The sequence below is a fragment of the Myxocyprinus asiaticus genome, chromosome 24 (assembly GCF_019703515.2).
Source record: "Myxocyprinus asiaticus isolate MX2 ecotype Aquarium Trade chromosome 24, UBuf_Myxa_2, whole genome shotgun sequence".
Lineage (NCBI taxonomy): Eukaryota > Metazoa > Chordata > Actinopteri > Cypriniformes > Catostomidae > Myxocyprinus > Myxocyprinus asiaticus.
The window spans coordinates 29,923,954-29,938,557 of NC_059367.1; the positions used below are offsets into that span (position 1 = coordinate 29,923,954).

The following is a 14,604-nucleotide window of genomic DNA, read 5'->3' on the forward strand; positions in this document are numbered from 1 at the left end:
CGGGAGTACAAATCCCTTAACACAAGTGTTAAACTTCAGTGTGTAACTCATCCCACACCCTTTGTGCTACAAGCATGAATGATACCTCAAATTGTTTGGCATGTTGAGGAGAGGTGAACTATTTATTTTCTAAGCAAATCAGACTTATGATTTTCTCTTGGCAGATGATAAAATGGATGGGAATATCCCATAGATGTAAATTGAAGGAGGGACCCAAGCCATTTTTAGGGACCAGAATACCATAAATACTTAGGGGTGGGATCTTTTAATGTGGGCCAGTAAGCAACCACATAGCAACGACCTAGTAACCTTCCAGAACATCCTAGCAACTGCATAGCAATTAGGGTTGGGAACTAAGAACCAGTTCTTATTCAGAACTGATTCCATTTTTTAATTAATAAACACCAAAATGATTTCCATCACTTTCAGTTTTGGTAATGGTCCCCAACCGTGCATTTTTCTGTCAAGTACTCTAACAGACTTTCCTGCTACCACTCAGAAGCACTACAAAACCGCTATTGAATCAGAGGTGCAAAACATAGTGCATCCAGTGTAATGTGATTTCCTTACAAGTCTGTTCTTTTGAATCTACCGAAAAACATACAGCGCTTCCTCCTAAATGAATGACTTAGCTGGTTATTAGCTGGTTCTACTAGTGAATCAAAAACTTACTAATCCACAAGTCATTCATTTTGTCATGTCATCAGTTGAAATGAACCAAAGAATTTGGAGTAATTACTGGATTGATGTTGGCATGATAATGTGTAGTTAAAGATACACATTATGAGTTTTGGTGTAATTAGTGGTATTTTATAAAATGAATGAATGAATAAATACTAACCCCCCAATAATCAAAACAAGCAAGTCCCATTATTTATACCATGATCAATGGAAACATGGGTAAAGGCTTCATGCTGCAACACTGTTCAAGCCAAATCTACGCCCCTTGGACAGAATGTCTTTTAAACATGCAAATACACGTGCGAACATCCCTTTGAACTCTATGCATGTCTGATGAAAATTAAATGGCAACTCTCTAAGGGGCACCATTTATTGAATGCCACACTAAAAAAACTGTTTCAGTAATGCTTTTGGCTTGCTTTCTCTGCCCAGCTGTACACGCAGGTCTGTAGATAATGGGTCTACAGGGACAGGTTAGAGTCAATGGAGAACACGCACCATTTCTTTTCTGCTGCTAACAACCAGCAGGTCAGTCCTCCTACACTGAAAGACTCCAAAAAGAGGATTAAGCTCGGGTAGAGATTCATCATTGGTGCATTGCACTTCGCCCCAGCTTTGGATTTCTGCAGTAACTTGAAGATATGTGACATTTGCTTTGTTTGAGCCAAGTACAGTGGCATATTTATCACAATTAGTGACAAATGGTTGGTAAAGCCCAACTCAAAGTCCTCCAGGCCATGTGCCATGTCTGTCATGAAACATCAAGCTCAGACCACCTGGGGTAGAGAAAGGAGGTTGGGGGACATTTGTTTTTATTTATTAATTTGTTTAATAATTGAGTATCAAGTGCATTAACTTACAAAATTCAAGCAATGAATGTGAAATAAGCAAGCACATTACTGTCAATTAAGGATGTGTTGTATATTAAGTACTTACCTGAGATATTGTACCTCATTTGCTCAAATACTCAAACATTAAACACATTACCATTAATTCATTCACCCCTCAGGCCTATGCTGCACAAGCCTACACAAAATGCTTAGTATTCTGTCTACTTCTTTCTGATTTATGTTCCTCATTTAATTCAGGGCTTCATGTACTGCTGATTCAGGTTCTAGGTTTAAACTTGCTTAAAATTCAAAACCACAGCATAATCAAAACTCAGAGAAGCGAAGCCAACGAGTACACTGTAATTTGCCAGTTCAGTTACGAGTGAAGTAGGCCAAAGGAAAGTTCGCTTAGTTTATGAGCCTGAATCAAAAGACTAGAACATGAAACTGACTCAGTGACTTTAACTCTACTCACAAATACAGATCTGCTCATACATTTACATATTGTACCCCTAGTAGAATATGCAAGATGTTTATAATTTTAAATTTTATGATTTTATTTTTTTTATTAAGTACTGCCGTAAAGAAGTTATTTGTCATAACACATATACTCACTGAGCACTTTATTAGGAACACTATGGTCCAAATAAAATGCCCGACGTGGTCTTGTGCTGTTGAAGCCCATCCATGTGCTTCAAGGTTCGACATGTTGTGCATTCTGAGATGCTATTCTGCTCACTACAATTGTACAGAGTGGTTATCTGAGTTACCATAGACTTTCTTTCAGCTCGAACCAGTCTGGCCATTCTCTGTTGACCTCTCTCATCAACAAAGCATTTCTGTCCACAGAACCGCCACTCACTGGATGTTTTTTGTTTTTGGCACAATTCTCTATTACCAACATCGTAATGTTTTTCTGCTGGAGATAACTTCTTTGAATAGAATGCACAGGGATGTAATTTGGGGGGCTCACCCTGACGCTGAGAAAGTACGGCTGCAACTCCAGTGGTGGATGCATCGACTTCTACTGGGACCGATGATGTATCCTAAAAACTGAATGGATGGTTGGTGAAGGAGACACTTCTCAGGTTTCAGGTACAGATAGTGATCTTGAAGGCGTTGCAGGACCAGCCTTACATAATGGATATGTTCCTCGAAAGAGGTGGATTATATGAGTACATCGTCAATGTACACCAGGACAAAACGGTGGAGAACATCTTGGAAGATCTCGTTCATGTAGGACTGGAAGACTGTGCGGCACTGACCAGTCCATATGCCATGACTTGATATTCGTAGTGGCCGCTGGAAGTGATGAATGCGTTTATGCACTGCGAAGATCGAGTTTGATGTTGGCCCCTCTCAGTAGTTCCAGGGCCGCAGGAACTAAGGGCAATGGGTACTGGAACTTCACAGTGATATTACTGAGTGCACGGTAGTCGATGCAAGGTCGGAGACCTCCATTTTTTTGGCCACAAAGAAGAAGCTGGATGTGACTGGTGATGTGGATGGGCAGATGCAGCCCTGTTTAAGGGCTTCTTTTATTTAATTTTCCATGGCCTGTTGCTCTGGAATTGACAAGGAGTAGATTTTACCTCTAGGGAGAGGGGTGGCAGGAAGGAGGTCGATGGCACAATCCCAGGGACAATGCGGAGGAAGTTGAGAGGCTTTCTGTGGACTAAACACCTCGGCAAAGTCTTGATAGGTGGTGGGGATGGAGGTCTCAGATGGAGCATAAGGGCTTTCAATTGTGGTGGTGAGGCACAGGAAGGGTTCAGGATGGGAATGACGGACAGGCATCAAAAGGCTTCATGAAAAACAGAGTGAGCCCCAGGCTGCTAACTAATTGGTGGACCATGAGATGACGGGATTATGGTGGATGAGCCAGGGGGCTGGTTGAGGGGGGTGGGGGTGTCGCTGGCCCAACAAGTTGTTGAGTGTGTGTGTGGGGGTTACTGTCCTTTTTTCTGAATATCGTGAAAGAAAAGTCCCAGTTCTCCCTATGGTGCTTGAAAACTTTAGGAGATCAGCAGTTACAGAAATACTCAAACCAGCCCATCTGGCACCAACAATCATGTCACAGTTGACACATTTTTTTCCCCTTTCTGATGGTTGATGTGAGCAGTAATTGAAGCTCCTGACCTGTATTTAAATGATTTTATGAATTTCACTGCTGCCACACTATTGGCTGATTAGATAATCACATGAATAAGTAGGTGTACAGGTCTTCCTAATATAGTGCTCAATGAGTGTTTAAATATTCCTGTATATATATTCCACAAGACAAAATAATAACTAATTTTACATAAATTATCCTGTTCAAAAGTTTACAAAGTTTATTGTTTTGTAAAATCCTGTGTCACCTCCTCAAGCATAAAAGGCTGTTTCTAGTCGTGTTGTGATGGTTGTGCATGAGTCCCTGGTGTGTCCTGGGCAGATAAGCTGTCCACTCTTCCTGACAAAAAGCCTCCAGGTACTGTACGTTCATTGCCACTCTGGAAAATGAGGGACTCATGCAAAATTATCATAAAAGACTGCAAGCACACTATATGACTATATGAATTAGAGCCAAGGATGTGTCTGAACTTCTAAACAGGAAAAGTTGTGTCAAGTATATACTTATATATATGTTTATGCAGCTATAATTAAATATCTGTTACGCAGCTTCTTCTGGGCAGTTCTAAATTTGAAAATCCAATTTTTATGATCTAATTTTTCATATTTTCTATACCCTTGCTAAATCTGCTTTTAAATGTATACACTGGTGGACAAATTTTGGAATAATATACAGATTTTGCTGTTTCGGAAGGAAATTGGTACTTTAATTCACCAAAGTGGCATTCAACTGATCACAAAGTATAGTCAGGACATTACTGATGTAAAAAAACAGCACCATCGCTATTTGAAAAATGTCATTTTCGATCAAATCTAGACAGGTCCCATTTCCAGCAGCCATCACTCCAACACCATATCCTTGAGTAATCATGCTAAATTGCTAATTTGGTACTAGAATATCACTTGCCATTATATCAAACACAGCTGAAAGCTATTTGGTTCATTAAATTAAGCTTAACATTGTCTTTGTGTTTGTTTTTGAGTTGTCACAGTATGCAATAGACTGGCATGTCTTAAGGTCAATATTAGGTCAAAAAGGGCAAAAACGAAACCACTTTCTCTAGAAACTCATCAGTCAATCATTGTTTTGAGGAATGAAGGCTATATAATGCTTGAAATTGCCAAAAAACTGAAGATTTCATACGAAGGTGTACACTACAGTCTTCAAAGTCAAAGGACAACTGGCTCTAGCAAGGACAGAAAGAGATGTGGAAGGCCAGATGTTCAACTAAACAAGAGGATGAGTACATCAGAGTCTCTAGTTTGAGAAATAGATGCCTCACATGTCCTCATCTGACAGTTTCATTGAATTCTACCCACTCAACACCAGTTTCATATACAACAGTAAAGAGAAGACTCAGGGGTGCAGGCCTTATGGGAAGAATTGTAAAGAAAAAGCCACTTTTGAAACAGAAAAACAAAAAGAAAATGTTAGAGTGGGCAAAGAAACACAGACATTGGACAACAGATAACTGGAAAAGAGTGTTATGGATCTTAACCCTACTGAGCTTTTGTGGGATCAGCTAGACTGTAAGGTGCGTGAGATGTGCCCGACAACACAGCAACATCAATGGCAAGTGCTACAGGAAGCGTGGGGTGAAATGAAACCTGAGTATCTGGACAAACTGACAGCTAGAATGCCAAGGATCTGCAAAGCTGTCATTGCTGCAGGTGGATAATTTTTTGATGAGAACTCTTTGAAGTAGTTTAAGAAGTTCTGAAAATTGTAATAGTAATTTTCCACGTTTTTAATGTCCTAACTATACATTGTGATCAGCTGAATGCCACTTTGGTCAATAAAAGTACCAATTTCTTTCCATAAGAGCAAAATCTGTAAATTATTCCAAACTTTTGGCCGCCAGCGTATATATATATTTTAAATGCTAATAATCTTGCAGATTCAGCAAGGAATACATAAACATATAAGACAAAAGGGACATATGCATTTATAAACCGTATGTCAGACTATTGAAAAACCCTTTTGGTCTATTTGGAATTCTCAAACAACACTGAAGGACAAGCCGATACAAGACAGCTTGCAAGCCATTCTTTCTCACTCTTACTTTCAAGCAAGCACATGTCGTCAGGACGCAAATGTGTACTGTGTACCATCTGCCTCATGACCACATGTGCTTTCTTGTCAGCATAAGGAAAAAGACTGACCTCCCACCGAACACTTTCAATCATGCTCATCCAAGGGAAAATGAGCGCTGTCGGTGCCGGTAGTGCCAGCTCTGTTTCACTGTGGCTCTGTTTTATTCTGATGCCCATTTCCAAGCGATTCCTGCCCCTTTCACTTTACCAGTAGTGTGGATTACACACCAGCCCAAAGTATTTATTATTCAGCCTCTCACTCACCTGGACCCCATTGAGACCAGGCTACTGTTTGATCGTGTATGTGTGAGGGGACATTGAATTACCCTTAATGAAAGAAACTAATCTATACCAATTGATTTGGTGTGAATAGCTGAAAAGTAGTGTTTGGTTCCCATAGTCTGTAACTGAGGACACCATGGCCATGACATCCACTTTGATGATATCTACGGACACAAAATAAAGAGGTTTTGATTATCAAGAACCTTTATGCCATTACTAATAATATTTTGACAGTGCCACAGAGCCATATTTACCCTCTTCTGGTAAATCAATCCATGAATGGCTTATTTATACTGTACAGTGGTTGTTTCTGCATATATATATATATATATATATATATATATATATATATATATATATATATACTGTACAGTAGTTGTTTCTGCATATATATATATATATATATATATATATATATATATATACAGTATATATGGACCAATGATGTGACGTGCAATTTTGATGTCCAAACCCCTTTATGGAGTAAAAATAAGGAAATTGTTTATAAAAAACACATTTATTGAATCTATTAATCTCTGTTTATCAAATGATATGAACACGTAATGAGGGTTTTATAAAGTTTAAGAATTATTAGTCATTATAGTCACACAATGTCATACCGGATAACTGTCCGGACCTCATGGTGAAATGCAAAAAAGCTACAAAAAGGTTTAAAAATCAAATAAAACCTAAAATCTCAGCCACAGGCATTATTGTATGAGTGTTGCCAACAATATATTTAAATATTTTTAAAAAATATGACACCCAGTTGATTGTTATGCTTTGGAGCACTCCAAAACTGGCAGTCAGCCAACGTCATCCGGGCTAACAAGCAATCTGGAGCAATTTTATGGGGCATTTTATTTTGACACGTTAACATCAGACAGGATGTTACACAATCAGGAGGACACCGAAGGACCCCCAAACAATGGTGAAAGGTTAGTAAATTTCTCTTAAAATGTGTTTAATTTACCCTTTTCGCTCATTGGTACACTATGTAGTAAAATCCTGTGTCATTTGGGATAACGCAAAAAAAAAATGTATGCAAATGTATTTATTTAATATTAATTTACATACTTGGAAGTTGAAGGTCAAGGTTGCAGATTTCTATAGGTAGCCAAAACAACTGCCTGATTAAGGTTCAAACTGAGTTTTGTCATACCAGATAACAATTTTGTCATATAGGATAACAGTTTTTTTCTGTTATCCCGAATGACACATGTTTGACATTATATTCTTTTTATACAGTTTTCAGCTTTTATTTGTATAATTTCCATTCTTATTGTGATATTAACACTTTAAAGAACATTGTTTAGTTAAATACTAACAAATTGTATATTAATAATAATATTTAATTATTAAATTATAATTAAATTAAATGATTGTCCAACCTGTCATATTGGGGAATCCGCCCATCTAAGAAAAGGCCATCCACTCTAGTGACGTCACGATGCAATTTTTTTCTCTCTTCAGTGGCGGGAAATTCAACTAGGTAGGGTTGCACCAGCTGTGTGTACGTTCTCACGTAAGTTAGGATGTAAAGTTCACACTAAGGGCTTAGTAACTACTAGTTCGTTTGTAACTAAGTCAGTGCTTAATTTGGTTGCACCACCTGTTCTTAAGGCAAGACTTAACTAGTAGGTCATAAGCTCTCCATACGCAGTAATGCGTAGTCGCATAATATGATGTTTACCTGAACTGATCCAACAAACAGCCTTCAAATTTGTAGACAGAAGTATTAAAATGCCGTGCATTTCAATTTGATCTCGTTACAGTTGATGTTCAAACCTTGTTTACTCACGTAACTGCCAGCTGTAATAAATTATATCCCCATTAAAATATGATACGTAATAAAACAAGATTTCTTTAATGGTATATTTAGTCTATGTAAATAACAATATTTAATAACTGTATCTAAAATAACAAGGGGCAATAAATAAATAAGTACTAATACAACAGATATTTATTCATTTTAATATCTATTTCGTATATGTTGAAACTTGACACCGGGCGGCGTACACGGGAAAGTGCATCATTAGATCGGTTTCAGTAAGTTTTTTTTACATAATGTTTCTCCTGTAAATATAAATGAGTGTAAATGTCAACATCATCATATAGGATATGTCGAAAGGACTGAAGCTTGTCAACCAAAACATGAGCTCATTAATGTCATTAAACGAGTCTGCTTTTTTATTCCATCAGTTACTCCTGGTCAGAGGCTTCCGTAAATATTTAGTTTATACGTAAGGTTATGTCCTACCTAAGTTTAATGGTGCAACGCTCAAATATTTAGTAGTGCGTAAATTGTGACTTAGTGCTCATTTACGCCACAACTAGGCTAAGTTGAAACTTATGTATAGCTGGTGCTCCTGAGGTGAGTGAATAGCTTACTTTCCTACTGACAAATTTTCCATAGGTTTGCTTGCTTGCTCTGCCCAAGCTTAACATGTTAAACCTGTCAGCATAAAATATGCCAGAAGTGATTAGAATAAAATTTTTGCAAAATATGTAAGTTTAACTATACCAAATTCTCTTTAACAACCAGACTAGCTAGTTAGCTAGTCCCAGTTTGTTGTAAGCTGATATGCTAACTGAAGCTCAAAATGTGGACATATTGTCCCCCCCCCCCCCCCCCACACACACACACACACACTAGGTTAAATTAGCATATATTATTGCTGATTCATTGTTGGGTCACATTGTATATTAAGTGTAGCATCATTACACATTAATAAAGCCTTAATAAACATAAAATAACTTTTCTTCTTGTTAATAAAGCATGTTATTAAGCACACTTCATCGTACACAGTGCGTTATTAGTTATTTCATGTTTAAACATGTCAAAAGAAAATGCACCATATTCATAATGTTTTTCATTTGCCTAGATGCTTAATGTTTATATAATTATTCATTATTAACAGTTAATATGTATATGTAAATGTTTCACATTTTGATGATTTTTCTAGATGCCACTGTCAAACAAAGAGAGAGCAGCAAGGTTTCTTTACAGCGCAGCCTAATTAATTTCCTTAAAAAAACTATTTTCGGTGTGACTCCCTTTGCATAACATAAAAATTAATTATTTATGAACATCAATTATGTGTAAGTTGTGTAAAAATGACAATTCATGTGTAAACTCATAAGGTGTCATACCGAGTAACAATTTCAGTCAGGCGGGATAATGCTGATTTTTTCCCTTAAAATGCATAATTTCATTTTATGGAGTTGAGAAAACAATAATAGAATGATGCCAAGTACTGTAAAACATTTTCAGACATTTTGCAGCTTAAATCACATTGCAGTGTTAAAATGTGGGTAAAGAACTTTAACATGTAGGGTCACGTTTAAAGCAAACGCATTATAATCAGAAAAAATAATTGTGCAAGTTTTATTTTCCGAACTCTAAATATATATTCATTAAGTATTATTGATTAAAGTTTTAATATGATAATATTTTGAAAATTCATTAACGTTATCCCGTATGACATTTTGACTGGTGTCGTCACATGATTCTCAATTAAAACACTTAAAATACATTGTTTGAAAATAAGATTTTTGTAATGAGGCAATAACATCCTCATAAAAGCAAAAACTACTTTAATGTGCAGTTTTAACCTATTTTAATTTTTGGTCAATTGAAAACCTTATTCGTCACTGGGCCATATATATATATAAAATTCAATTTAATCTCAAATCTGAAATCTGACTATATACAGGAACAAAGCAAAAAATAAAATTGAAAAAAAAATGATGAGCAGTGGTGTTTGGTGAAAATGGCTTAAAACAGCAGCACAAAATTTGAAACTACCAAATGAATCACAGTTGGTATGCATTAAATTATATTCTCCCATTTCTGTACTCTCCAGAAACAACAGAGCTATTTCAAATCATAAAAAAATAAAAAATAAAATAATAATAATAATAAAAAGTGCTATGCTGTGCTTATTATCAACAGAGCACAATGAGTACATCTAGTTATTACATATTAGACCAAAGCTCTCGGGAAGTGGACTGCTCCCTGGAGTACAACCACTCATTTGTCAAACTGAGGACAGGATTTAATCTTCATTATTTCAAAGCTGACATAAACAAATTACTGAACCATATAAATGTCAAATATTTCATGGAAGGGATTCTCACAGTTAGCAGCCATCACAGCACAAGGTTCAAAATTCATTAGCTAACACACTTGAAACCACTCATTCATCATATCAGCCAATACATGAAGCCCAAAGCTCTGAGGTACAAAATCTGTACAAATTGACTCATTTGGCATAGAAAGTTCAATATGGTTACCAAAAAAAAAAAAAAAAAAAAAAAAAAAAAAAAAGAGGAGATGAAAACAAGAAAAAACCCGGGAAAATACATACCATTTGGGAATAAGCCTCTTATCTTCAGGCTCGAGCGTGTATGCTCTCTAAATTTACGCGCCCTAATTCGACCTAGTCATATGTTTTGCCCACGAGTATTACAGCAGACTAAATTGCAGGGGCTTAAAAGAGCGCGAAACATCACTATTCATACGTGGAGGTCTTTAAGTGGAGGGAGTCAGTCATCACTGCCCAAACTGTATACAGTATACTGTATATTATACATAATAATATATATAACACAAATGACACATTAAGAAATATCTTACGCGGAGTGACACGACGACCTTTCCCTCACCGAGGACTCGCGCGCATCAGCGCGAGCTACAGTTCGACTGAAATTATGTAACTTCATCACAACTCAGTCTCTTATACTGTACAGTCCCGTGCGAATGATGATATAGAAAACAGTAATAATGATAACAGTGATAAAACATGCCAGCAGATTTGGTATAGCGTTGTGAGTTTATTTTTAGCCTATCGTTTTAAATGCAAACGTTTGTTATGATTCTTGATGTCACAGCGTTTATTTTTTTTATTTAGAAAAAGACAGTCGTTAACAATAAAGGTGATATGATCGATTACTCACCTGCATTGTGTCTCGTGATGAATCCTCCCCAAGCGCTGAGGAGAAATGTATTTTGTCCACTCACAAGGAGCACCAGGTTTCACCGCGCAGATGTCAAGTGGAATGCGAGGGAATGCCCAGTGCTCAGATCCTCTCTCTCCTCTCCTGTGTGTGAAAGAGAGAGAGAGAGAGAGAGAGAGAGAGAGAGAGAGAGAGAGAGAGAGAGAGAGAGAGAGAGAGAGAGAGCGCTTAGGTGAAATATGTCTGTGGTTTTATCCTTTTGGTGACATTTATTACCTTGGCAGATTAAGAAAGAACCGTCAGCAGTAGATTTGGATGCAAATCGAGCCTTCGAAACCCATTAAGTGTCAATAACACGACCTCTAAAAATGGGCTGGTATTTCACCCTCTCTAAAAATAAAAAAATCCTCGCTATCCTTAGGACATGTCCCAAGAAACTTTAAAATGGCAATTATCAAACCGCTTATTAAGAAGCTACAGCTTGATCCTTGAAAATTGACTAATTATAGACCGATTTCAAATCTCCTGTTTATGTTGAAAATACTAGAAAATGTAGTGTCCTCTCAACTATGTTCATTTCTACAGAGAAATGGAATATATGAACAATTTCAGTCAGGATTTAGGCCCCATCACAGTACAGAGACTGCACTTATAAGAGTTACAAATGACTTGCTCAAATCATCTGTTCACGGCTGCATTTCACTTCTAGTGCTTTTAGATCTTAGTGCTGCCTTCGACATGATAGATCATGACATCCTCTTGAATAGGCTTGAGAATTATGTTGGCATTTGTGGACATGCATTAACATGGTATAGGTCCTATTTAACAGACTGCTACCACTTTGTCTGTGTAAACGAGGAATTGTCAAATCTAACAAAAGTATGGAGTGCCACAGGGATCAGTTTTAGGGCCTCTGCTTTTCTCCTTATACATGCTTCCCCTGGGAGATATGATCAGGAATTGTGGAATAAGTTTCCACTGTTATACCAATGATACCCAACTTTATATTTCTTTGAAACCAGACAAAATTTTACAATTCTCCAAATTAGCAGAGTGTATCAATGAAATCAAAGATTGGTTGGCCAGAAATGTCCTTCTACTCAATTCAAACAAAACAGAGGTACTAATTATTGGATCAAAAACTTCTAAAAATAAGCAGCTAAAATATAATTTGACTCTCGATGGATGTACTGTTATATTGTCTTCTACAGCGAAGAAATAGGTGTTATATTAGATACCAATCTGTCCATTGAAAATCACATTTCCAATGTTTGTAGAACAGCATTCTTCCATCTCAGAAATATTGCTAAGTTACGACACATGCTCTCTGTTGCTGATGCCGAAAAACGAATTCATGCATTCATGACCTCAAGACTAGATTATTGTAATGCATTACTGGGAGGATGTCCTACAAGTTCAGTAAATAAACTTGCCAGAGTGCTGACTAGAACCAAGAAATATGATCATATTAGCCCCATTTTATCATCGTTACATTGGCTACCTGTTAAATTTCGTATACATTTTATTAACTACATACAAAGCTTTGAATGGTCTAGCTCCGCAGTACTTAAGTAACCTTCTACCACGCTATATTCCATCAGGTTCATTAAGATCGTAAAATTCTGGCCTGTTAATAGTACCTAGAATATCAAAATCCACAAAAGGAGGTAGATCCTTTTCCTATTTGGCCCCTAAACTATGGAATAGTCTCCCTAACACTGTTCGGGACACAGACACACTCACTCAGTTTACGTCTAGACTAAAGACACATCTATTTAGCCAGGCATGCACCTAATTTATCCATTAACAATTAGGCAGTGTTGGGCAAGCTACTCAAAAAATTTAGCCAGCTAAGCTACCAACTACTCAATAGAAAAATTAGTTAAGCTAAACTAAAAGCTACACTTCAGAAAAAGTAGCAAGTTACACTACAAGCTACACACCAAAAGTAGCTTGTTACATTTAAGCTACTTCATTCTTTTTTCCACCGCAGATGCACAGAGCATACTGTCATAGACAAAGCACCTAAAATACATATTCACATGATGTTTATCAAAGCCATGGTACAATATATTACAGTTTAGTGCAACACAGTATACAAGTATACAATAGGTGCAATACGTATGTGCGCGTAAAAACAAACAAACATGTAAACTCATATTTAGACATGGTACTTATGCAAACTCATATGTTCAACATGTAAAATCACTATTTTTACATTTTATTTTTAATATTTATACTACTACCTCTACAAACCCATACCCATTTAAACGTAATTTCACATTTCTGAATAAAAACTGAATACACACAGTATACTATTCATTTTATCCTGTAATTCTGTGTCTAGCTGTTGTATTTCTGTATGTACTGGAAGCTTTTGATAAGAGGCCAAATTCCTTGTATGTGTGTGTGTGTGTGTGTGTGTGTGTGTGTGTGTGCACATCTGGCAATAACATGTGATTTTTGATGGCATCTGATGGTAATACTGTGGTACTATGATATACAACTATTTATGCACCATTCTGTATTTGCATGGTGCTTCAAAGTACTTCAAAGAATACCATGTTACTACCATGGTAATTTGATATATGATTACCATATTCATATACTATTGTATTTACATGGTGCTTCAAGGTAATTAATAAAATACCATGGCACTTCACTATATTACCACATTCATACACCATTTTATTAACATGGTGCTCCCAGGTAATAATATATGTCCAAAAAACATGGTAATGTTATGGCACTTTTTTAAGTGATTTCATGTAGGCTAATAAGTGTTTTGATACACTTTTGGTTGGAAAATGTATTTACCCGCAGAAGTCATTCACAAGCTGCACACGTATTGAACTTAATAAAGACCTTCTTCATTACTGGCAAATGATAGGATGTATGTGCAGGTTTGGTTTCCATTGATTGATTGTAGATCCACTGCAATCAGCGCTATCTTTATTTGCCGTGTTATAAAATATTCCATGAGCTTACCGGCAAGTGAGAAAGCATGCCAAATGATTCAGCAGCACAAGTGCAAGCTTTCTGAGTCATTCAGATTGTATCGCAAACCGATTTAGACCGCTTTCCTATCACGTGTGACCAATTTATTATAAAGAACCGTCTCAAATGAGTGATTCATTTGTGATTGGAAATCTTTAGTTCTGATTCAAAACTGGCAATAGTAAACACTGGGTACAAGGCATGATAGCGGTATAGATTTTGTCAACGCTACGCCACTACCTTGTCAAAAATATAGCTTCGCTACTGAAAAGCTACTGAAGCTACCGTCTTGCTACTCAGAAATGTAGTTAAGCTAAGAGCTTTGCTATTTGAGAGGAAACTACTGCCCATCACTGCAATTAGGCTGCCAGAACCAGGAACATTTATCATGATCTATAACTCTGCAACAAATTGAATTGCATCTACACTAATATTATTCTATTTGTTTCCCTGTCTCAATCTCGGGATTCATATACCGAGGTGACCAGAGCCAGCCAGATCCAGCTCCATTCCTGCTTGGTGTCAGACTCCACTGCTATGTGTCTCTGAGTGATGACGACTAAATGCAGACGGTGCCAGCCAGACATCACTTCAGTCTATTACGATGGACTTCAGAGGATGAACTGATGCCAACTCCAACCATAAAACA

The 14,604-nt window shown here is 36.9% G+C and overlaps 1 protein-coding gene across 1 annotated transcript in view; it reads right to left on the reverse strand.

Moving 5' to 3' along the window:
* The window catches only part of LOC127414779 (calsenilin-like), a 144,429-nt gene extending 133,345 nt beyond the window's left edge, over positions 1 to 11,084 (reverse strand). Inside the window, exon 1 of the mRNA XM_051653073.1 lies at positions 10,959 to 11,084. Within this exon, the coding sequence (XP_051509033.1) occupies positions 10,959 to 10,964 (6 nt within the window). The 5' untranslated portion in view covers positions 10,965 to 11,084. The remainder of the gene's footprint in view (positions 1 to 10,958) is intronic.
* Positions 11,085 to 14,604: the final 3,520 nt, after the last annotated feature.